This window comes from Ahaetulla prasina, chromosome 4 (genome assembly GCF_028640845.1).
Source record: "Ahaetulla prasina isolate Xishuangbanna chromosome 4, ASM2864084v1, whole genome shotgun sequence".
Lineage (NCBI taxonomy): Eukaryota > Metazoa > Chordata > Lepidosauria > Squamata > Colubridae > Ahaetulla > Ahaetulla prasina.
The window spans coordinates 47,357,503-47,383,318 of NC_080542.1; the positions used below are offsets into that span (position 1 = coordinate 47,357,503).

Consider the following 25,816-nt stretch of genomic DNA (forward strand, 5'->3'; position numbering starts at 1 on the left):
GGAAGGGACCTTGGAGGCCTTCTAGTCCAACCCCCTGCCCAGGCAGGAAACCCTATACCATCTCAGTCAGATGGTTATCCAACATTTTCTTAAAAAATATTAATCATGTTATGTATGAATGAAATAATTATTAATGGCCAGCTTCCACTAAAATAAACAAAATAAACAAAATATTTCTAAAGAGGAAAGTTTGGATATTCTGCTGAGTTTCTGCCTTTCTGGGTATTAATTCTGGGTATTAACATGTTTGCATAAATTTGATTTTATTTATTACAGACGAATCCTAGTCCTCCTTTCAATACACGCATGGAGAAATCCAGGAACTGAGTACAGAGAAAGTTTGAGAAGAAAACTAATTTAAGCCACCTCCCGCTTAAAACTCCTGATAGTTCCAAAAAAGCGAATCGACTTTATACACCAAATTCAAAACAGTTTGTCTTAGAATAAACACCTTATAAAATTATACACATTTAAGAAATTTAGCTTTATTTCAAGAGGCAAAAAACCATGGGCGATATATCCAGGGGTGAAATGCTCCCAGTTCAGACCGGATCACCCGATCTGGTAGTGATGGTGGGTGTAATGTATCTTTAAGAGTTGTGGAGGGAAAACTGAGCGGGAAAAAGCACGTTGCTGATTGGATGAAGCCTCCGGCTAAACTGTATATAAAGAGAGGGTTTTCCCAGCCCGGGCTGCTGGGTTCACCATATAGTAAAGAGCTGTTGTCACTATCCTGGTCTCCTGCCTCGTTATTGCCCGAATCTAACACTGGCGACGAAGGTGGGATCTCGAGGCTAAGAGCGCCAGGAAAAAAGCTGAAGTCACCAGGAAGGCGAACCCAGCAAACAAGGGCGGAAAGCAGCGATGTCCAGCTACACACCGCCAGCGCCATTCGACCCAGCTAAGGAAAAATGGGGTCATACATGGCTCGTTTGAGTGTTTCCTCGACAAACGAACTCAAGGAGTCTCAGACAACAGGAAGCGGCGTATTTCCTGAGCCACTGCGGTCAGAGGTTTTCGACACCGCAGAATCCTGGCGAGCCAACGCCGGTACAGTCGGTACCGTGGCAGACTCTACAGACCCTATTGAAAGCCCATTATGCACCAACGCCGTCCAAGTATGTGCAACGGTTTGCAATTCAGGAGCGAGGCAGCAAGAGGGCGAGTCCATCAGCGTATACATGGCAGCCCTGAGGAAAGCCACAAACCATTGCGAGTTCCGAGACTTGGAAGAGGCATTGCTGGAGCAACTCATTCGTGGGGTCAGGGACATCCGTTTGCGACGGCGGCTGCTGTCCAAAAGCAACTTGACGCTGGCAAACGCCTTGGATGAAGCCAGGGCTAATGAGATGTCTACCCAAGCGGCGGAAACCCTACAAAAGCAGGTCGCACCAACGGCTGGTGCGAAATCAACCCCGGTCCACAATGAAGAGGTCCAGGCCGAGTCGGACGGTGAGGAGGAGGAAGGAGTCTTCCACACCGGGAGGCCGGAGAAAGAAGACCGGGGTGACTGCGCGAGTTGTGGAGGGCGACACCAACGACAACAATGCAAATTTAAGGATGCGACTTGTCGGCGGTGCGAAAGGAAGGGGCACCTAGCACAGGTCTGTCGAGCACCCCAACCTTCCCGCCAAAAATTCAAACTGACCAACCAGAGCGCGGGAACGGCGAAGCAGCCCGTGATTGGTCAATTCAAAAAAGGCGCGAAGTTGAATCAGACTGTCGTGAGAGTGGGTCACGCAACAACACGCCTAGAAAAAAAAATCTTTACGAAAGCAAAGATTGAGGGGGTGCCGTGCCGATTGGAGGTGGACACCGGCTCAGCGATCACGATCATGTCCTGGGACACTCTCGTGAAAGCCTTACCCGCCATCGCAGCGCAAGCTGAAAACCACAGAAATTAAAGGTACAAGACTACCAAGGAATCGCATCCCTGTTCGAGGGGTAACGTCATTCCACGCCGAGTATGGACAATACAAGAAAACTCTGCCCATCACCATAGTCGATGGGACCCTGCCAAGCTTGTTGGGACTGGACTGGTTCGAGCATTGGGCATGGGAGTGACTGGAATCTTCAGAAACGAAGTCAACCTCAAAGACGCACTCATTAAGGAATTTGGGCGTTTTCAGAGACTGCCTGGGCAAGTACACGGGGACCCCTATTTCTTTTAACTTAGACCCCAAGTTGCCCTATCCGTCTAAAGGCTAGGAGGGTCCCGTGCCTAAAGCCCAGGATTGACCGGGAACTGGACAAGCTAGTAAACCAGGAATTCTAGTGCCAGTTGACCATGCTAAGTGGGAGACCCTATAGTCACCCCAGTCAAACCGGACGGGTCGGTCCGGATTTGCACTGACTATAAGGCAACGCTTAACAAAGCGCTGCAAAGAGTGCTTACCCGTCCGGTGGTACAGCACTTACTGCACTCAATGGGGCAAGGGCAAGTTTTTGCCAGTCTTCATTCTTATAACCATCACAGTGTCCCCAGGGTCTTGTGATCAAACTTTGGGTGCTTGGCAACCAGGGTGTATTTCTGAGGGTTGCAGCGTCCCCCAGGTCATATGATCACCATTTGTAACCTTCCCAGGGGGCAAGTCAATGCAGGAAGCCTGTTTCTCTTAAACAACTGTGTGATTTACTCACAACCTGGGCAAAAAAAAAAAAAAAAAAAAAGGTAGTAAAATTGGGCCCAATTCACTTAACAACTACATTGCTCAGGGAAATGTTCCCGGTTCGGACTGGATCACCCGATCTGGTAGCGATGGCAGCGGGTGGTTCGGAGAACCAGTAGCAAAAATCCTTGCCCCCCCCCTCCGCATGCCTAGCTGAACCACGTGATCATCAGAGGTTGTTTTTTTTTTTACTTTTAAAAGCATTTTTTCTTCGGCCAAAAATGCTTTTAAAAGTAAAAAAAAAAAGCCTCTGATGATCGCATGGCTCAGCTGGGATCCTCAGAGCCTTTTAAAAGCCTTTTTTTCTACAACCACTTTGGCCAAAAAATTGGTTTTAAAAGGCTCTGGGGATCCCAGCTGAGTTGTCTGATCATCACAGCCTTTTTTTCTCTTTGAAAGGCAAAAAAAGAGAAGGCTTTTAAAAGAAAACAAAAGCCTCTGATGATCAGGCAACTCAGCTGGGATTGTCAGAGCTTTTTAAAAGCATTTTTTAAAACCTCTTCGGCTGAAGAGGTTGTAGAAAAAATGCTTTTAAAAGTAAAAAAAAAAAGTGGCCATGCCCACCCAGTCACATTACCCTCTCCACCAAGCCACGCCCACAAAACTGGTGGTAACAAATTTTACATTTCACCACTGGCTATATTTATGTATCTGATGACATTGTTTTTACACCACTTTTAAGGCAAAATATACAGACATTAGCAAACCTTTGATCAATGCTGGAAAACAAAGGGTAATTTTGCAATTACACAGTCTTGTACACAAGAAAAATTTTAATAAGAAATTTCGTTTATAAACCAATGAATCAATTTTTCAGCTAGAAAAAGTTTACCGGAAAAACAGTAATAAAAGGAAAATAGGGGAAGGCAATAATTACACCCAAATTTCAAATAAAATCATAGAAACTGTTTACCTAAAATAGTTCCTTTGTTATTTACTACTTCTTTGCACAATACCTCTTCAGCTTTGACAGAATTCATGGCAGAAAATATGGATGGAAAGAGATCATGTGGGCCTAACATGCCGCATTTTTTCCTCTTTCTTTTGAAAACCAGTTTCATAAAATGTGGAAAATAACTGAAAGCCAGCTTCTTTGCTTGGCTTTCTCAGGGAAAATGCTCCCTCTGATTTCCTGAGATAATTACCTAGGAGCTCCGCCAATGGACTAACTTTAATGCCCCTGGCTGGAATGATAAGCTCTGTCTAGTTATGTCTTTGTAGTATAGAATGTCCTTTACTTTCGATCATAATGGAGACTATTTTTAAGCAAGGTGGTTGTTAAGTTAGTCATGTCATGCCCTCATCTGAACGGAACTGGAGCTAAAGGAGATCGAGAGGGTGGCTTCCTTGGCTTCAGAGGAATGTGGGGAAGAGCAGGCTGAGCCAGCACAAGGCCCCTCAGGATTAGGATGGCTTGTTAGCAGGGAGGAACAGGAGCAGGATATCCGAGAGAGGGAAAGTAGTGGATATGAAGACAAACTGAGCTCAGGCAATGAGCAAGCAAGGACTGCCCCCTCCTGTTCCCTGAGCCAGAGAGTGGAAAGAAGGCGGGAACAATACTGGCTGAGCCGATGACTTGAGAGGAGAGCACCGGACCCCTCTTCACAAGGCACACCTGGGGACTGAGATTTAAGGAGACACTGTGGAGAGGGGCATTTGTTGGGAACAAATGCTAATTTGGTAGTGTTTGGTGTGCTGGTACAGACATTTGGAGTTTGTAGGACTGCTTGCTTCTTCCTTACTTCATGGATTCAATGCCTTGTTCCTGAATTCATGGACTCAGTACCTTGTTCCTTACTTTGACGATGTACTGGTATCCGCTGAGAATCTAGAGGAATTAGGGGTAAGGCTGCGAAAAGTTTTGGGCATTTTCCGGTCTGCGGTCTCACAGTTAAACTGAACAAATGCCAGATCGGGGTTGAATCTGTGGAATTCCTGGGCTACGGATAGACAGGAAGGATTCACCCACTGAAAGCAAGGTACGGGCCATCAGGAAGGCCCCGGTTCCAAAGAACAAAACGGAGTTACAGGCATTCTTAGGTCTGGTCAATTTCTACGCGGTATTCTTGAGAAATAAGGCAACAGTAGCCGAGCTGCTTCATAAACTACTAGCAAAGACGGCTGCATGGTCTTGGGGAAAGGCGGAAGCTAGGGCATTCGAAGGGGTAAAGAATCTCCTATCGAGTGATAGCCTCCTTATCCAATACAATGGCACACTGCCATTAGTGTTAAGCTGCGATGCATCTCTCTATGAGGTGGGGGCTGTGCTCAGCCACAAGTTGCCAAATGGCACAGAAGCCCCTATTGCATTCTACTCCCGAACCATGTCATCAACTGAAAGGAATTATAGCCAGCTTGATAAGGAAGCCTTGGCTATAATCTCAGGAGTAAAGAAATTCCATGAATATGTATTTGGTCGTGATTTCGAAATCATCACGGACCATAGACCTTTGCTAGGCCTGTTGGCAGGCGACCGCCCAACGCCCGTGGCACTTTCGCCCAGACTGACGCGATGGACTATCTTCCTGGCAGCGTATTCTTACAAATTACTACACCGGCCAGGGAAGGAATTAGGGCATGCAGACGCCCTGAGCAGATGCCCGTTACCAGAGACTATCGAAGACCCCACTCCGGGGACACCAGTTCTGCTAATCGACTCTTTGGACTCTGGCCCAGTCACATCCAAAGAGGTGGCTCGGGCTTCGTACAAGGACATTACAATAAGGACTGTAATTGGTTGGGTACAAAGAGGTTGGCCGCTGCGGGCGGCGTTTTAAAGAATTTGTAAAAACGTGGGAACTCTCAGCTCAAGGGGTGCCTGCTATGGGGGATCAGTGGTGATCCCGGAGAAATTGAGGAAAAAGGTATTGGATCTCCTTCACGAAGGCCACCCAGGGATCGTGAGAATGAAGGGTCTAGCGAGAAGCTATGTGTGGTGGCCCTTAATGGACTCGGAAATTGCTGAAAGGGTAGGGAAATGCCAGGCCTGCCAGGAGTCCAGACCGCTACCCCAACGGCCCCGATTCGGGAATGGAGAGACCCCAGGGCCCTTGGTCTAGGATCCATATCGATTTTGCGGCCCTTCCACGGCCAAACCTTTCTGGTAGTAGTCGATGCCTACTCCAAATGGCTGGAAATCATTCTCATGAGATCCATGACAGCCGAGGCCGTGATTTCAGTCCTACGGCACCTATTTGTAACCCACGGGTTGCCCGACATTTTAGTCTCCGATAACGGCCCGCAATTCACGGCAACCCAGTTTGAGGGGTACTTGGCAGAGGAGGGCATCCGGCATGTCCTCTCGGCGCCTTTCCACCCTGCGACGAACGGCCTTGCAGAACGTTTCGTTCGAAGCGCAAAAGAAGCATTGTCCAGAATCAGGCCAGGCGATTGGCAAACAAAAATCGATACATTCCTAGCAGTCCAACACAGAACCCCCTGTGTAACAACTGGCCGCAGCCCGGCAGAGCTATTAATGGGTCGGAAGCTTAGGTGCCCACTAGACCGTTTAAACCCAAACTACACACCAGACGGTTACAAAGGGGCACACGGTAAAACAAGAGGGATGGCAATAGGCGACCTAGTGTGGGCACACAACTACAGCGAGGGCCCGACCTGGTTAGCAGGAAAAAATCCTAGAGATAACAGGACCAAAATCATATCTAGTAAAGATAGAGGATGGCCGGGTATGGAAGCGCCACATAGACCAAATAAGGAAACGCATAACCGGTAAATCAGAATCAGATGAAACAGGCCCTGACTATCAAACGTTTGAATACACAGCTGACTCAATCCCGGGGCAAACGCGGGACTTATCTGAGTTCCAGGAGGTCCAGCAACGCCAACCGGTTCCTCCTGAAAACAGCAGGGACAACTCTGCAAATAATCCAGGGCTGGATGGCCTAGAGGAGGAGCTGAGAGGAACAAACAGTCCCTCCGGTCAGCTCGACTCACTCCCAGAAAATGAACTGCGCAGGTCCGAAAGAGTCAGGAGACGCCCAGTCTACTTGCGTGATTACGTTGAAAAATAAGATGTAAATTCTATGTAAATATTGGTAAAGTGTTCTCTGGAGGGAAGGAGTGTAATGTATCTTTAAGAGTTGTGGAGGGAAAACTGAGCGGGAAAAAGCACGTTGCTGATTGGATGAAGCCTCCGGCTAAACTGTATATAAAGAGAGGGTTTTCCCAGCCCGGGCTGCTGGGTTCACCATATAGTAAAGAGCTGTTGTCACTATCCTGGTCTCCTGCCTCGTTATTGCCCGAATCTAACAGTGGGGAGTGGTTCGGAGAACTGGTAGCAAAAATCCCTGCCCGCCCTTCCCCCCGCATGCCCAGCTGAGCTGCCCAATCATCAGACCACATATAGCGCAAATAACTGATTTCAGTTATCCCTCTAGCATACCCTCTAGTCTCTGTTCAAAGGGGATTATAGGTAACCGTCGACTTATAATGATTCATTTAACAACCATTCAAAATTACCATAGCACTGGGGAAAAAAAGATTTTTGGCCAGTCTTCATTCTTATAACCATCACAGTGTCCCCAGGGTCTTGTGATCAAACTTTGGGTGCTTGGCAACCAGGGTGTATTTCTGAGGGTTGCAGCGTCCCCCAGGTCATATGATCACCATTTGTAACCTTCCCAGGGGGCAAGTCAATGCAGGAAGCCTGTTTCTCTTAAACAACTGTGTGATTTACTCACAACCTGGGCAAAAAAAAAAAAAAAAAAAAAGGTAGTAAAATTGGGCCCAATTCACTTAACAACTACATTGCTCAGGGAAATGCTCCCGGTTCAGACCGGATCACCCGATCTGGTAGCGATGGCAGCGGGTGGTTCGGAGAACTGGTAGCAAAAATCCATGCCCCCTCCCCATGCCTAGCTGAGCCACATGATCATCAGAGATTTTTTTTTTTACTTTTAAAAGCATTTTTTCTTCGGCCAAAAATGCTTTTAAAAGTAAAAAAAAAAGCCTCTGATGATCGCATGGCTCAGCTGGGATCCTCAGAGCCTTTTAAAAGCCTTTTTTTCTACAACCACTTTGGCCAAAAAATTGGTTTTAAAAGGCTCTGGGGATCCCAGCTGAGTTGTCTGATCACAGCCTTTTTTTTTCTTTGAAAGGCAAAAAAAGAGAAGGCTTTTAAAAGAAAACAAAAGCCTCTGATGATCAGGCAACTCAGCTGGGATTGTCAGAGCTTTTTAAAAGCATTTTTTAAAACCTCTTCGGCTGAAGAGGTTGTAGAAAAAATGCTTTTAAAAGTAAAAAAAAAAAGTGGCCATGCCCACCCAGTCACATTACCCCCTCCACCAAGCCACGCCCACAAAACTGGTGGTAACAAATTTTACATTTCACCACTGGCTATATTTATGTATCTGATGACATTGTTTTTACACCACTTTTAAGGCAAAATATACAGACATTAGCAAACCTTTGATCAATGCTGGAAAACAAAGGGTAATTTTGCAATTACACAGTCTTGTACATAAAAATTTTAATAAGAAATTTCGTTTATAAACCAATGAATCAAATTTTCAGCTAGAAAAAGTTTACTGGAAAAACAGTAATAAAAGGAAAATAGGGGAAGGCAATAATTACAGCCAAATTTCAAATAAAATCATAGAAACTGTTTACCTAAAATAGTTCCTTTGTTATTTACTACTTCTTTGCACAATACCTCTTCAGCTTTGACAGAATTCATGGCAGAAAATATGGATGGAAAGAGATCATGTGGGCCTAACATGCCGCATTTTTTCCTCTTTCTTTTGAAAACCAGTTTCATAAAATGTGGAAAATAACTGAAAGCCAGCTTCTTTGCTTGGCTTTCTCAGGGAAAATGCTCCTTCTGATTTCCTGAGATAATTACCTAGGAGCTCCGCCAATGGACTAACTTTAATGCCCCTGGCTGGAATGATAAGCTCTGTCTAGTTATGTCTTTGTAGTATAGAATGTCCTTTACTTTCGATCATAATGGAGACTATTTTTAAGCAAGGTGGTTGTTAAGTTAGTCATGTCATGCCCTCATCTGAACGGAACTGGAGCTAAAGGAGATCGAGGGGGTGGCTTCCTTGGCTTCAGAGGAATGTGGGGAAGAGCAGGCTGAGCCAGCACAAGGCCCCTCAGGATTAGGATGGCTTGTTAGCAGGGAGGAACAGGGGCAGGATATCCGAGAGAGGGAAAGTAGTGGATATGAAGACAAACTGAGCTCAGGCAATGAGCAAGCAAGGACTGCCCCCTCCTGTTCCCTGAGCCAGAGAGTGGAAAGAAGGCGGGAACAATACTGGCTGAGCCGATGACTTGAGAGGAGAGCACTGGACCCCTCTTCACAAGGCACACCTGGGGACTGAGATTTAAGGAGACACTGTGGAGAGGGGCATTTGTTGGGAACAAATGCTAATTTGGTAGTGTTTGGTGTGCTGGTACAGACATTTGGAGTTTGTAGGACTGCTTGCTTCTTCCTTACTTCATGGATTCAATGCCTTGTTCCTGAATTCATGGACTCAGTACCTTGTTCCTTACTTTGTGGACTCATTATTCATTCCTTGGTTCATGGACTCATTGTTTGTTCTTTTTCATGGACTCTTTTCCTGTTCCTTTGTTTTGCTGGACTGGGTACAGCCAAAGGCTGCTGTGTGTATGCATGTGCGTGCTTTACTCTGGGACTTGCCAAGAATGTGGGAATGTTTTGGGGGAAATTTAGAGCATTAAAGGAGAGTTTGAACTCTCAGCTGGCTGTGTGACCTTTGTGCCTTGTCCCAGGTCATCACAGAATTGTGTCTAATTTTACAACCTGTTTTTCCATGATTATTAAGTGAACAACTGCACTTAAGCGAATCAAATGGTCTTTTATCAAATCCAACTTCCCCCATTGACTTTGCTTGTCAGAAGCTTGCATGGTAAGGTCACAAATGGCAATCTTGTGGCCCTGGCACACTGCAACCATTCTAAATACACATGTTGGAGGCCATTTATTTATCACATGACCATGGGAGTACTGTGTAGGTTGTAAGTGTGAGGACTGGTTTTAAGTCACTTTTTTTAGTGTCACTATAACTTTGAATGGTCACTAAATGAGTGGTTGTAAGTACAGAACTACCTATAGGAGGTTCCACAGGAGGGGAGCAGGAGAAAAAGAATACAGTTCATTTATTCAGATCCTCAGCAAAGGGTCCTCTTATAAGAAGCTTTAGGAGTCATTACAATGTCCTGGGGAGATTTTATTACTATGTCACAATCCAAATCCAGTTCTATCATTTGCGATTTAAGTGAGATAGAACAGCAAAACGAAAATTTGCAGAGAAATTGTGAAAAAAAAAAGATCTTTACCCTCTCATTGAAATCCTTAGTAAACAAAAGTTTTAGGTTGATTTATCTGCCTCTTAACCTTTTAATCAGCTGTATTTAATAAATATGTATTTAATTTGCATATTGGTAATTCTTGTTTAGTAACCACAATTGGGACTGCCTAAACAAAGTAGTCACTAAGTGAAACCACAGTATAATCTTACTTCAGCTTTCCTTTGCTATACAGACCTGTGAAGGTTGTAAATGGAAGAATTGAGCACAAAATTATTTCTTCATCAGTGTTATAACTGTGAATTGTGACTGTAAAAGTCAGTTGCTAAAAGGATGACCCATATTACCAAAATCTCTATCTAGTGATGCTTCTGTTCTGACCTAGGCTACCTTAAAAAGCAGGAATCAGAAATTGGTCCTGGCAAAATCTCTTTTATTTACACGACTGTGAATTACTTTCATTCCTCTAAGCACGTGCGCGAGATGGCGTCTAACTAAATGCAGCGGGGGATGGCAAATCTCCCCTATCCAGTTTTTGGTAGGGAGGGGGCTTTCTGACAACTTGGCCCCCCTTCCCAATTGGGTGGAACATCATGCCAAGCCGACGAGGGTTTTTTTACTGACTGGTGGGATGAGGGCGTGGCCGCCGGCTTGTCCTGCATGTTTGGGGCGGCGTGCGGCGTTTTCGTCGTTTTTCCCTTCGGTGATGGCAGAGGCGGCAGCGTTCGACGCCTGAGGCACCAGAGGCGGTTTTTTCCCCGGGGAGAATTTGACGAGACAGAGATCTGAGGAGATTGTGCTTTGGAGAGGGAGTGGAGGTGTGGAGGCATTCTCGGCCGGTTGGGGGATGCGGATGTAGGCCCCGCTAACTGGATTGGGGGCGGTGGCCAGTGCCTGGCCGTTTTTCAGCGGCTGGCAGCGGCAGCGCCTGAAGAGAGGTTTATCCCCCGAAAAAGAACACGGTTAATTGGGGCGAGGCGTGGGTTTGGACTCCGGCCTCCACGGACTTGACGGGGGTGTTGGTCGCCATGTCTGCCACTTTCCGCTGGCGGCGGCGACTGTGAATGGCGGCGGCGGCAGTGGTGGAGGGGCAAGGGCGCCTTCCCCCCCCATGGAGTCTTTGAAATCGGCTGATGCATGGGGAGGTGGCCCCCCCGCCATTTTGGTGTCGGAGGTGGTGTGGTGTTGACGGCGGTGATAGTAACGCCATCTCCCCCCCCATGGCCTTTTTAAGGCCTATTTTACTGTCATCTATGTCATCTTTGTCATCATGCACTTTTACTCTCCACCTTTTGGATTATTTCCATCTTTTGAACATCTTTGGACCATCTCTTCTCATCCTCGGACCATTACACTCTTGTCTCCCGGTTTGAGACCTACCATGTAGTATTACATCTGATTTACCATCATATTTAAAGACTGGTCTGGGACTGGATTTGGCCATCTCCATATATTTCCGAGATGTATCTAACGACGCAACTTCTCAGTCTGCGAGATTCCCCCCTCTCGCGGACATGGCCCTCTACGTTATCGAAGGCCTACCTTGATGACGGATTTTGGAATCCCGAGAGGTGGCATGCGGCTAAAAAGAGGCTTAGGGGTTTTTTAAATTCGTGTTTTACTAAACTTTTAAATAAATCATCTACGGGGAGGGAAGGACTTTTAAAGGGTGGGTTGGATGGGTGGGGGGATACCCACGGAGGGTTAGGCTGGTCCCTGCTAGGGTTCCTGATTTGGAGGTTCTTGATACGGAGCTAGTTATGGAGGTTAAAACTCAACCATTTATGGGTATGTCCATCGGCACGGTAAGAGGGAGGGGCAGATATGGCGGAAGCGGGGGCTCATATCATGTTCGGGGAGTACGCTCTCGCTGTTTGCGAGCGATTGCGTGCTCCGGGCCCCCAAGCTTGCCTCGTTCCCCGAGTGGCTATGCCTCCAGGAACCTGGACCTTCGGTTGATGCTATGCAATGCCAGGTCCGTCGTGAATAAAGCTCCCCTCATAGCCGATCTTATTCAAGAGGGGGGGCGGACCTGATGGGCATTTCGGAGACCTGGTTGGGCGCAGAAGGGGGGGTTCCCCTTATCGAGATGTGCCCACCAGGTTTCCAGGCATTCCATCAACCAAGGGCCCTGGGTAGAGGGGGGTAGTGGTTGTTATTCACGAGGGTCTAGAACCGAGGGAGGTCACTGTCCCGCAGATAGCCGGATGTAAAACCCTTTTGGCAAAGTGGGGCCGTGGGGTAAAGGTGGGCATGCTGGTTACGTATCTGGCTCCTTGCTGCGTGGCAGAAGCCCTGCCCGAGTTGTCGGAGATGATAGCCGGGACGGCGGTTGAGACCCCCAGACTTATGGTTATGGGGGATTTCAACTTGCCGTCGGTGGGCGAATCGTCGACGGCAGCTCAGGAGTTCATGGCTTCCATGGCGGCCTTGGACCTGACCCAGGTAGTTAATGGTCCCACCCACACTGGGGGTAACACTCTGGACCTGATTTTTGTCTCGGGACAGAGGCTAAATGATCTGGATTTAGGGGAATTAATTGTTAAGCCCTTTTCATGGTCAGATCATTTACTCCTTCAGCTAGACTTTCGAACCGCTGCACCCCGCCGCAGGGAGCCGGAGCCGGTTCGATGGTTCCGTCCCAGGCGCCTGATGGACCCGGAGAGGTTCCTGACGGAGCTTGGGCCATTTCCTGGGGAATTAGCTCACGACTCGGTCGAAGAACTGGTGGCTGCCTGGGAAGGGGTGGCTGCCGGGGCTTGTGACCGCGTCGTGCCTTTGCGGCCTCTGGCCTGGCGCTGAACTCGCCCAGCTCCTTGGTATAACGAGGAGTTGAGGGAGATGAAGCGCTGGAAAAGACGCCTAGAGAGTGCCTGGAGGTCCAGCCGCACCGAATCTGACCGAACACTAGTTAGGTCTTGTATTCAGACCTATCTAGTGGTGATAAAAGCAGCGAAATATACCTATTTCTCTGCTCTTATCACATCAGCAGATAACCACCCAGCCACCCTGTTTAGGGTGACCCGCTCCCTGCTCTTGCAGGAGGCTTGGGAGGACCCCTTGCAGGGGTGTGCTGAGGATTTTGTACAGTATCTGTCCGATAAAATCGCTCGGATTCAGGACGGGCTGGACACTGATTGGATAGATCCAGGCGAGGGGACGGGGACAAGTCTTGTGGATATTATTTGGGCTGAGTTTGATCCTCTGACTCCTGACGACATGGACAGGTTGTTGGCTAGGCTGAATCCCACCACATGTTTATTGGACCCGTGTCTCTCCTGGTTGGTACTGGCCACACGGGAGGTGACACAAGGCTGGCTCCTGGGAATTATCAACGCCTCCTTGTTGGAGGGCACCTTTCCCGCCGCCCTGAAAGAGGCGGTGATGAGGCCCCTCCTCAAGAAGCCTTCCTTGGACCCAGCTGTATTGGCGAACTATCGTCCAGTCTCCAACCTTTGCTTTTTGGCGAAGGTTGTTGAGAGTGTGGTGGCATATCAGCTTCCCCAATATCTGGAGGAAACTGTCTTTCTAGACCCGTTCCAGTCCGGCTTCAGACTGCTTTGGTCGCGTTGGTGGATGACCTCTGGAGGGCTCGGGACAGGGGATGTTCCTCTGTCCTGGTCCTGTTAGATCTCTCAGCGGCTTTTGATACCATCGACCATGGTATCCTGCTGCGGCGGTTGGAGGGATTGGGAGTGGGAGGCACCGTTTATCGATGGTTCTCGTCCTATCTCTCTGACCGTTCGCAGACGGTGTTGGCAGGGGGGCAGAGATCGACCTCTAGGTCCCTCACTTGTGGGGTGCCTCAGGGGTCGGTTCTCTCGCCTCTCCTGTTCAACATCTATATGAAGCCGCTGGGTGAGGTTATCCGTGGTTTCGGGGTGGATTATCATCTGTACGCTGATGATACTCAGCTGTACATTTCCACCCCGAACCACCCCAACGAAGCTGTCGAGGTGATGGACCGGTGTCTTGAGGCCGTGCGGGTCTGGATGGGGAGGAATAGGCTCCAACTCAACCCTACCAAGACAGAGTGGCTGTGGGTTCCGGTGTCCCGGTACAGTCAGCTTACGCCTTTGCTGACTGTGGGGAGTGAAGTTCTGACCCCCAGGGGAAGGGTGCACAACTTGGGCGTTCTCCTGGACGATCAGCTGTCTTTAGAAGAACATTTGACGGCCGTCGCCAGGGGAGCATTTTATCAGGTTCGCCTGATGCGCCAGTTGCACCCCTTTCTTGACCGGGACTCCTTACGCACAGTCACTCACGCCCTCGTTACCTCTCGCCTGGACTATTGCAATGCTCTCTACATGGGATTCCCCTTGAAGAGCACCGGGAGGCTCCAGCTAGTCCAGAATGCAGCTGCGCGGGTAATTGTGGGAGCATCACGTTGCTCCCATATAACACCTATCCTGCGCGGCCTGCACTGGCTGCCGGTAGCCTTCCGAGTGCAATTCAAGGTGTTAGTGCTCACCTTTAAGGCGCTCCATGGCTTAGGACCGGGCTATTTACGAGACCGCCTTCTGCCACTGATAGCCTCCCAACGACCTGTGCGCTCCCACAGAGCGGGCCTGCTCCGGGTGCCATTAGCCAAACAGTGCCGGCTGGTGACCCCCAGGGGGAGAGCCTTCTCTGTGGCAGCACTGACCCTATGGAATGAGTTACCTCCTGGGTTACGCCAACTTCCTGACCTCCATACCTTCAAGTGGGAACTGAAGACTCTGCTATTCAATCGGGCGGGACTAGCCTAAATATTATTTTAATTTGATATTTTAGTTTAACTTAGTTTTAATTGAATTTTAAACTGTATTAATCTATTTATAATTTTATATTTTAGGGTTTTATATCGGTCTTTTGACCGTTTTTAGTTTTAAATTGGCCGGTTAAATATTTCATTTTAAATGTATTTTAAATTTATTGTGTACCTATGTGTTTTAATAAGGCTGTACACCACCCTGAGTCCTTCGGGAGAAGGGTGGTCTAGAAATCTAATTAATAAAATAAATAAATTCACAGCCAGCAAGGTTTTTCCAAACAGTTCTTCAAAAGAATATTTCTCAACACACCTTACCTCATTTGGCAAGCTACCACGTAACTTGTTTCCAAATGCAGAGTAAGGCAAAACTTGGCACACAGTCTCTTAGAGTCACGAACAGAACTTTCCAATCTTGAAACTACCAAACGAACAAATTGTTTCCTGCAAAATCCACCTCCCTGTTTGCTCCTCTTTTGTTTCCTATGGGAGGGGTCAATCATCTCCAAGGTGTGGCTTTACTCCCAAGTTGACCCTACTTTCTGAGTTGTTCTTGCCTTTTGGCAGCTCTGCGCATGCGCACACTGGGAATGGGCTCCAGCTGTTCCTCTGCTTCACTGCTGTCTAGTTCCCACTCTGCCTCTGATGCAGAGCCCTCGTCTGAGCTTTCCCCAGCCCATAGGACTGGCCCATGTCCCCCCCACAACCTCCTTACTGTCTGACTTTGCTGTCAGCTCTGCTGGCTGCCAGTGGACCACAACAGCTTCATTAACTGTTATTGAGAAAAGCATGCTAAATGCTATGTCTTGGCCAGCTAAGGCCTAATAGATATTTAGATTAAACTTCTGGTGTTTTTGAGGTGAAAAATATTTCAAATCCATGACTAGAATAATTATCTTATTACTTATATCATACTCTTATATCCACACTAGCAGCAGAAAGTAACAAAGAAAGCAACCTCCCTGTTGTTATAAGCAGCTCATTGCATTTGGACCAGAAAGGAAAAAAGAAAGAAGATGCAGACCATCACTGTACATCCGGTTAGTCAAAGTTAGTCTTATTTTATGGTTGGATAGATCACTCTATGTTTCTTTTTGCATCATTTTATCATATCCTATTTCCGCATTAATCTGAAAATTTTTACAATCTATAGATATTTATTTAGGTATGTATCTGTGAACATATATGAAATCCAGGGGTGGGTTTCAAAACCCATCGCTACTGGTTTGCTCATGAGCGCTCACGCGCTCAATGCTTTTGCACATGCACAGAAGTGTCCGGGTGGGTGGGTGGAGTCTCCCACTGCTACCAGTTCGCCTGATCGGAGGCGAACCGATAGCAATCCACCACTGATGAAATCTGAATATACAGTTCAAAATATATTTTACTTCATGCAAGGTATCTACATAGGTTTTATTGTAAAATATTTGAAGGCATGTGTGTATGTGCACCTTTGCTGACAGAACTACACTAGAAAATTCTGAGATTTCAGAATGCTTACATATAATTGCATTCCAATCTGCATACTCATTAGATGAATGCAAATCAAGTCAGTTCCTTGTAAAATTTGCTTAGATGCCTCAAGAATCCCTTTCAAGTAGGGCATGAAAACTAAAACTTCACTAAAATGGTTACATTTTGACACATACTTGAAGGAAATCATAGAAAGGGATCATTAATAGAATGCATGGGAATTCTGGGACTTGTAGTTCAAACTGCTGGAGTCTGAGGAAAAATAACACAGGGACAAACTAGTTTCAAAAATTAAGGCAGCAAAAAAGAAAGAATAGAATCCTTAAAATGTTATGATCAGCCAGAAGTCACCCATGTGTGAATTGGGTGGCAATATAAATTCGGTTCTGCGCATGCGCAAGATGGCGCTGCTCTAAAAACTCAGGTCGGCGGTTTGGAGATTGTCCGGCTGATGGTAACGTCATGGTCGCTTGCCTAGCCGTTTTCGCCCCCCAGTCCATTAGAACGATCTTCCCTGCAGCCGCGGGAGAGGTCTGCGGACTCTCTAGGACCCGCGGCTGCTAAGAACAGGCCGTGAGGGCGATCGGTGAATGGCGGCGGCCATTTTAGATGCGGGGGAAGAGGTGGCGTTCTGGTCAGCATTTGGTCGGCGTGCCGGCCTCCCCCGGCTTCCTCGGCTTACTCCTCATGCTCTCCTGCCGCAAGGACTCTCCTGCCGCAAGGACAACTGCGGTTAACAACTGCGGCCTCTTCGATACCGGAGGTGAGGAGGGCGATACCGGAGGTGGGGAGGGCATCCTGGCCTGTCTCTTTGGCCTGGCTCTCCTGACGCAAGGTCTCTCCTGACGCAAGGACAACTGCGGTCTCTTCGTTACCGGAGGTGAGGAGGGCGTCCTGGCCTGCCTCTTCGGCCTGGTTCGGCCTGGTTCCCCAACAGTGGCGATGTCAGCTGCGCCCCCCCTCCCCGTTTGTTTAGGACTCTGGGACTTATTATAACATCTTTTGGGCCCCCTGTGATTTCTTGGGAGCTGTTTGGGGAGACCGGTTTGGAGTTGTCGGGACTGAATTGGAGTTGAACTGGAGTTGGACTGGAGTTGCTGGGAGTTCCATCTGGAGACAGCGATGGACTTGGAAGGCGGCTTGGATGGCGGCTGCAGAACACCTCCCCCCCTCCTCTTTTTAGGACCCGGATATTACTTTTGGACAGACTGTTTTATTTATGCCCTGGATTATTAAGATCTTGGTTATGGACCTACCAGGATTGCACCATGGGTCTGGTCGTTATTGTATATTTTACATCTTATACATTATATTTCACATCTTATATCACATATTGCACCAGGGAGATTGACTGTCCATTTTTACATCCTATGTCATCTTATATCTGGACCCTAATTAGAGAGCTACCTCAGGATAACATCTTTGATAACATCTTTGTCAGTCTGGGACGATCCACCTTCCTGCTGACTTTTATTTTTATTGCATGCGCTATTCTTTATCTGAACTTTTGCGCCTGCGAGGTGCCCCTGCCTCGCAGGAATGGCCTGTTACATTATCAAAGGCCAGCCTTAATGAGGGGCTTGGGACCCAGAGAGGTGCCATGCATCTAGAAAGAACCTTTGGGGTTTTTTAGATAGGGAATTTTTAAAGTGGGGGAGGGAAAGGACAGGTATTGGGGGTAACCCGTTGGGGAGGGGGCCAGTTCCTGCATGTACTTGCGGCTTTTCTACAATAGGTTTGAAGGTAACGGGGGAGGGTTATGTTCCTGTTAGTGAGGGTGGTTCCATCTGCACGGTAAGTGGGAGGGGCAGATATGGCGGAAGTGAGGGGCCGTATCGTTTTCCGGGGGTGCACGTTCGCTGTTTAAAAGGGATTGCTCGCCCCGGCCCTCAGACTCTTCCCGTTCCCCGAGTGGCCACAACCGTCCGGGCTTGAGCCTTCGGCTGATGTTGTGCAATGCACGGTCCGTTGTCAATAAAGCCCCCCAATTCATGATCTTATACAGAGGGGGGGCTGTGGACCTTATGGGCATCACGGAGACCTGGTTGGGCACGGAAGCGGGAGGTTTCCCTTGTCGAAATGTGCCCTCCAGGTTTCCGAGCATTCCATCAGCCGAGGACGCAAGGTAGGGGTGGGGGGGGTGGCGGTTATTATTAAGGAGAGTCTAGAACTGAGGGAGACCACTATACCTCAGATATCCAGTTGTGAATCCCTTTTTGTGAAGTGGGGTCATAGAGTTCAGATGGGCTTGTTGGTCACGTACCTGGCTCCTTGCTACGTGACAATGGCCCTGCCTGAGCTGCTGGAGATGCTCGCTGGGGTGGCGGTGGAGACCCCCCAGACTTATGGTCACGGGGGATTTCAACCTGCCATCGACTGGCACGGCATTGACAGCAGCTCGGGAATTCATGGCTTCCATGACGGCCATGGACCTGACTCAAGTAGTTGATGGCCCTACTCACATTGGGGGAGGCACACTGGATCTGATTTTTATCTCTGGACAGTGGTTGAATGATCTGGATTTAGGAGATTTAGTCATTGAGCCTCTGTCATGGTCAGATCATTCTCTCCTTCGTCTGGACTTTCGGACCGCCACTCAACACCGCAGGGAGACGGGTCCAATACGTTGGTTCCGTCCCAGGTGCCTGATGGACCCGGAGAGGTTCCTGACAGAGCTTGGGCCGTTCCCTGAGGGTCTGGACCACGGCACTGCTGAAGAACTAGTCGCGGCTTGGGAACAGGCTGCAGTTGGGGTTCTAGATTGTGTCGTGCCTTTGCGGCCTCTGACCCGGCGCAGGTCTCAACCAGCTCCCTGGTTCTCCGAGGAGCTGAGGGAGATGAAACGCTGGAGAAGACGCCTAGAGAGTGCCTGGAGATCCAGCCATTCGGAAGCTGACCGGACACTAGTTAGGTCATATAGTAGGACCTACCTAGTGGCATTGAGGGAAGCGAAGCGTTCTTACATTTCCTCCCTCATTGCGTCGGCAGATAATCGCCCGGCCACCCTGTTTCGGGTAACCCGCTCTCTCCTTCAACAGGAGGTGTAGGAGGACCCCTTACAAGGGTGTGCTGAGGATTTTAGTGTTTATCTATACGATAAAATCGTTCAGCTTCGGGATGGATTGGATCAAAATTGGGTAGTTCCAAGTGAGATGACGGAGACTCGTCTTGTTGAGACTGTTTGGGATGGGTTTGACCCTGTGACTCCCGAGGACATGGACAGGTTGTTGGGGAGATTGAATGCCACCACATGTTTACTGGACCCATGCCCCTCCTGGCTGGTGCTGGCCACGCAGGAGGTGACACGAGGCTGGCTCCGGGGAATTATCAATGCTTCTTTGTTGGAAGGGGTTTTTCCTGCTGCCTTGAAAGAGGCGATGGTGAGACCCCTCCTCAAGAAGCCTTTCCTGGACCCAGCCGTTTTAGGAAATTATCGTCCGGTCTCCAACCTTCGCTTTGTGGCGAAGGTTGTAGAGAGTGTGGTGGCATGGCAACTACCCCAATACCTGGATGAAACCATCTATCTAGACCCGTTCCAGTCTGGCTTTCGGCCTGGATACAGTACGGAGATGGCTTTGGTCGCGTTGGTTGATGATCTCTAGAGGGCCCGGGACAGGGGTTATTCCTCTGCCCTGGTCCTATTAGATCTTTCAGTGGCTTTTGATACCATCGACCATGGTATCCTGCTGCACCGGCTGGGGAGTTTGGGAGTGGGAGGCACCGTTTATCGGTGGTTCTACTCCTATCTCTCTGACCGGTCGCAGACGGTGTTGGCAGGGGGGCAAAGATTGACCGCGAGGCACCTCACGTGTGGGGTGCCGCAGGGGTCGATTATCTCGCCTCTCCTGTTCAACATCTATATGAAGCCTTGAAAGGGACTTGGTAAAGGATTGTATGATAAAGTGGGCACAAAATTTTCAGGAGCCAATATTATTGGAAACTTGGGAAAAAATTTGGGTTAGAAATGTTAAATTCACGCAGGCACAGAATCTGAGGGAAAATTTTTATAAAATGTTTTATAGATGGCATCTAGATCCTAAAAAATTATCGTGTATGTATCCAGATATGCAAGCAAAATGTTGGAGATGTAATTGTGATGACGCTACATATTTTCACATTTGGTGGACTTGTAAGGACATAAAGGCCTTTTGGATAAAAATTTGGTGGATTTTACAAAATGTTTTGAAAAAGAAGATAAAGTTCCTGCCGCAATTTTTCTTGTTGGGAATTATTACGGATTGTACAGTAATTGAGACTAAATTGATTTTAAACCTAATAACAGCAGCAAGATTACTAATAGGACAATACTGGAAGAAAAAAGAAGTACCTACAATAGAAGAATGGATATTGAAGGTTGCCAATTTGGCTGAGATGGCGAAGATATCAGCCTTTTTGAAAGACAATACGCAAGAAAGATACTTAAAGGAATGGAAAAAATGGATTGACTATATTCAACGTAGATATCAGACTAAGAGTTATCAGACTGTTTTTGAATGATTATGATGCATTATTCTTGATTGTTTTTGGGGGAAGTTAGGAATTGATGATTGTAGGGGTATAATTAAGTTGGGATGAAAATTTTTTAGCATATGTTTGTTTTATTTTTAACTATACCTTGTGCCCGTTCCGGGAAGTCAGGGGGGGAGAGGGGGGTTGTGAAGGGAGGGGAGAGGAGGGGGGGAAAGGGGAAAAAAATTTTGTAAAACTTTTTGAATAAAAAACAAAACAAAAAACATCTATATGAAGCCGCTGGGTGAGATCATCAGTGGTTTTGGGGTGAGTTACCAACTGTACGCTGATGATACACAGCTGTACTTCTCCACCCCAGGCCACCCCAACGAAGCTGTCGAAGTACTGTCCCGGTGTCTGGAAGCCATACAGGTCTGGATGGGGAGAAACAGGCTCAAGCTCAATCCCTCCAAGACGGAGTGGCTCTGGATGCCGGCACCCCGGTACAGTCAGCTACAGCTGCAGCTGACTGTTGGGGGCAAGTCATTGGCCCCAATGGAGAGGGTGCGCAACTTAGGCGTTCTCCTGGATGGGCGGTTGTCTTTTGAACATCACTTGACGACCGTCTCTAGGAGAGCTTTTTATCAGGTCCGCCTGATTCGCCAGTTGCGCTCTTTCCTTGACCGGGATGCCCTATGCACGGTCACTCATGCTTTTGTCATCTCTCGCTTGGATTACTGCAATGCTCTCTACATGGGGCTCCCCTTGAAGAGCACCCGGAGGTTCCAGTTAGTTCAGAATGCAGCTGCGCGGGTAGTAGAGGGAGCTGCTCGTGGCTCCCATGTAACACCACTCCTGCGCAGGCTGCACTGGCTTCCTGTGATCTTTCAGGTGCACTTTAAGGTGCTAGTTACTACCTTTAAAGCGGTCCATGGCTTAGGGCCGGGTTACTTATGGGACTGCCTACTGCTACTGATTGCCTCCCACCAACCCGTGCGCTCTCACAGAGAGGGACTCCTCAGGGTGCTGTCCGCCAAACAATGCCGGCTGGCGGCCCCCAGGAGAAGGGCCTTCTCTGTGGGGGCTCCCACCCTCTGGAATGAACTTCCCCCAGGACTTCGTCAGCTGCCTGACCTTTGGACCTTCCGCCGCGAATTGAAGACCTATCTATTTATTCGTGCAGGACTGGCATAGAAATTTTTAGTAGTTTTTAGTATTTAGATCTAAATTTTATGGGGTTTTATGGTTTTAAATGGATTTTAATCTGGCCTTATATCTAATAAGTTTTTTAATTATTGTTTTATTGTGTACTCTCTATTGTTTTTTATTTGGCTGTGAACCGCCCTGAGTCCTTCGGGAGAAGGCCGGTATAAAAATCTAATAAATAATAATAACAACAATAACAATAACAATAACAACAACAACAACAATAATAATAATTAAAAAAAAATTGCTTAATAAATATTAAATTTGGAAAGCATGTGACTAAGCAATAGCAAAACATAGGTTGCTCCTGAGCTTGTGGAAAGGAGCTAAAGCAGGGGTGAAATCCTCCCGGTTCGCACCGGATCAGGTGATCCAGTAGCAATCTTGGCGGCAAGTTCAGCGATCCAGTAGTGATGGCAGAGCAAAGCCTGGGTGTTGTTACTTCCTGGTTTTAACACATGCGCATGTGCAGAAGATTTTGCGCATCCACAGTAGATCTGTGCGCACATGTGAAGCGCGCATGCGTGCACTTCTGAACCAGTAAGGAAGATGAGTAGATTTCACTCCTGAGCTAAAGGAATATAGACATCTTACATTTCAGACTCTCTTTCACATTTCTGAGAAGCCTCATATATAAACTGAGCCTTACCTGGGCTGGACAGGATTTTGCCTTTGTTAAGATGTTTGAGGCGTTTCTGATGAGACTTCCCATTGAAATGGATCTGGGCCTGGACAGCAGAATTGAGCTGGATATTACACACTTCACAGAGAGTGAATGATGGGTGCTTTCTCTCTCTCTTTGTACGCTGCTCTGGAGGACTTTCTATGCACGAGTTCTCTGCCAGGCTTCCACAAATGCCACTCCCAGGGGAGTGGAAGGGGGTCAAGGGACGCTTCATCCCTACAGGAAAAAAAAAACATAATGAAAACTGAGGGAGGCAAAGGTCATTGTTCCAGCTTTAACTTCCCTGGGTACCAGTAACCTGAGAACAAACCCCCAATAAGTACACATAAGCAGCCTCTAGATGGAGTAAACCGCCTGTATTTTGTTCACACTGTAGCTTAATCCAAATATAACTGCTAGCAGAGTGTGCACCACAAGAATTACAGGCCCTTTATTTCACTCAAGTTATGTTCTGTTTCTGCTTCAAGAAAAAATTTCAATGCTACCAAGACAGAACTATTTTTCATGGTTAGGATCAATCCCTGGAAGGTAACTTTTCTACAGATCCTCCCCATGGCCACTTTTAAATGATGTCTACCACAACCAACCAATTTTTATTATTTAATATTTAATTATTTAAATAAAATAATTTTTATTTAACCATTGACAAGCAAATAAAACAAGAAAGTCACAATTAATTAGGATAAAAAACGAAAACAAACTTTATTCTAAAGAATCTAGGAAAGCTTAGAAGAGATATTACAAAAATAAGACAGGGTCATATTTCCCCGAAAATATAACCCTGTCTTATATTTTTTGAACCCCAAAATAAGTGCTTGGCCTTATTTTCGAGGTGGTCTTATTTTGGGGCACGTGGAGCAAAACGGGGCACCACTTGTTGTCTTACCTGATTTCCAGCTCCGTCTCCCTAACCCTAACCAGAGGAAATGATGGGGACCGGCTGTGCATGCATTTAAATATTTTTGGGGAGGGATTATTTTTGAGGGGGGATTTATTTTAGCACATATAGCGCAAATAACTGATTTCAGTTATCCCTCTAGCATACCCTCTAGTCTCTGTTCAAAGGGGATTATAGGTAACCGTCGACTTATAATGATTCATTTAACAACCATTCAAAATTACCATAGCACTGGGGAAAAAAAGATTTTTGGCCAGTCTTCATACTTATAACCATCACAGTGTCCCCAGAGTCTTGTGATCAAACTTTGGGTGCTTGGCAACCAGGGTGAATTTCTGAGGGTTGCAGCGTCCCCCAGGTCATATGATCACCATTTGTAACTTTCCCAAGGGGCAAGTCAATACAGGAACAATGTTCCCTTAAACAACTGTGTGATTTACTCACAACCTGGGCAAAAAAAAAAAGGTAGTAAAATTGGGCCCAATTCACTTAACAACTACATTGCTTAATGACAGGGATGAAATGCTCCAGGTTCGGACCGAATCGCCCGATCTGGTAGCGATGGTGGTGGGTGGTTCGGAGAACCGGTAGCAAAAATTCCTGCCCCGCATGCCCAGCTGAGCCACGCGATCATCAGAGGTTGTTTTTTTTTTTTACTTTTAAAAGCATTTTTTCTTCGGCCAAAAAAACTGCTTTTAAAAGTAAAAAAAAAGCCTCTGATGATCGCGCGGCTCAGCTGGGATTGTCTGAACCTTTTTAAAAGCATTTTTTCTCAACCTTTTTGGCCAAAGAGGTTGTAGAAAAAACGCTTTTAAAGAATTCTGGCGATCAGGCAACTCAGCTGGGATCGTCAGAACCCTTTAAAAACATTTTTTCTACAATCTCTTTGGCAGAAGAAGTTGAGAAAAAATGCTTTTAAAAGGCTCCTCTGGCGATCCCAGCTGAGTTGCCTGATCATCAGAGCCTTTTAAAAGCATTTTTTAACAATCTCTTTAGCTGAAGAGGTTGTAGAAAAAATGCTTTTAAAAGTTAAAAAATAAAGTTCGCCATGCCCATCCAGTCACATTACCCCCACCCCCACCAAGCCACGCCCACAGAACTGGTAGTAACAAATTTTACATTTCACCCTGCTTAGTGATAAACTTTTTGGTTCCAGTTGTGGTCGTAGGTCAAGGAGTACCTTTACAACAATTCCCAGATTCACCAGTTGGATGCAAAGCTCAACTCTGTTGTCGATGCTGGAATAGCTTTCACAGTCTACTATGGCTTATGTGTTTCTTTTACTGTGTCTTTGTTGGCTGACTGTGTGCCTGATTTTGTAAATTATGAAACAGGATTATTCTTTTTTACCTCAAAAGGGGCAAAATTCTCCACGTTTGTCACTTCAAGTTTTTTTCTCTCTTAATTCAGTGCAATTCCAGTATAAGGGAGCAAGATAGAAAGATTCAGCCCTTTTCCCCTGCAGTTGTGCAGATCTTTTTGATATTCAAATAAGACACCTTCTTTCACATATTAGAAAGCAGCCACTTAAACTCATTATTGGCTGCTGCTCTCTCATACAGTTGGTAACATTCACAGACATCTAGAAATTCGGCTGAAATCAGGGAATAGGTTTTTCATAAGCTTTATAAATCTACATAATCTTACACCCTATAGCCCTGATGGCGAACCTATGGCATGCTGCCCAAAGTGCACGTGAAGCCATGTTGCCTGGTATGTGCGGCCTTACTTGTTTGTCCTTCGGGTTTCTGATGCTCTTGCGGGGGAGATGATCAACTGTCTCCACAGGCGGCAATGCCGAAAACTAGTGTTTTTGCATGCGCGCCGACCAACTGACCATCAGGCGCGCATGCACGCTAGAACCCAGAAGTTTGGCTTTTTCAGAATGCGGCCCTGCTGAGTGCACGCACATGCACACAATGTTTCTGTGCGACCTTTTCGGCACTTGGTGCTGAAAAGGTTCGACATCACAGCCCTATAGGATCCAAGCTGCCCAGAAATATGCCTATTTGCCACAGAGCATCCAATGACTGTCATATCATGATATCACAGAAGAGAAAAGGTGAAGGACATATACCAAACTTTTGAGAAGAAACCATACAAAATGTTAAAACAAGCCAACATTTCTGTGGAGAACTCTAATAAAAATGAACGAATAAAAAAATAATATGAGATTTAACTCAGAACCATTTAAAATGCCCTTGAAGAGGTTAAGTTTGTTATCTAGGGTACATCAGTTTTCTCTTACAACTTGCCAAGGTCTCAGATGACCTCTGACCCAGACATGGTATGAAGTGCTACTAAGCTTCCAGTCCATAGCTTACATTAACTGTTTTCCTGCAGGTGACTGGGTTATTTTTAATATTGGCAGAAATTAAAATTGGAAAGTTATCTGG

At 47.0% G+C, this 25,816-nt stretch overlaps 1 protein-coding gene across 1 annotated transcript in view; it reads right to left on the reverse strand.

The window, feature by feature from the left end:
- Window positions 1–25,816, reverse strand: part of ZNF385C (zinc finger protein 385C) — a 241,667-nt gene that overhangs the window by 142,137 nt on the left and 73,714 nt on the right. The window contains exon 2 of the mRNA XM_058182925.1: window positions 22,487–22,738. Within this exon, the coding sequence (XP_058038908.1) occupies window positions 22,487–22,736 (250 nt within the window). The 5' untranslated portion in view covers window positions 22,737–22,738. The remainder of the gene's footprint in view (window positions 1–22,486; window positions 22,739–25,816) is intronic.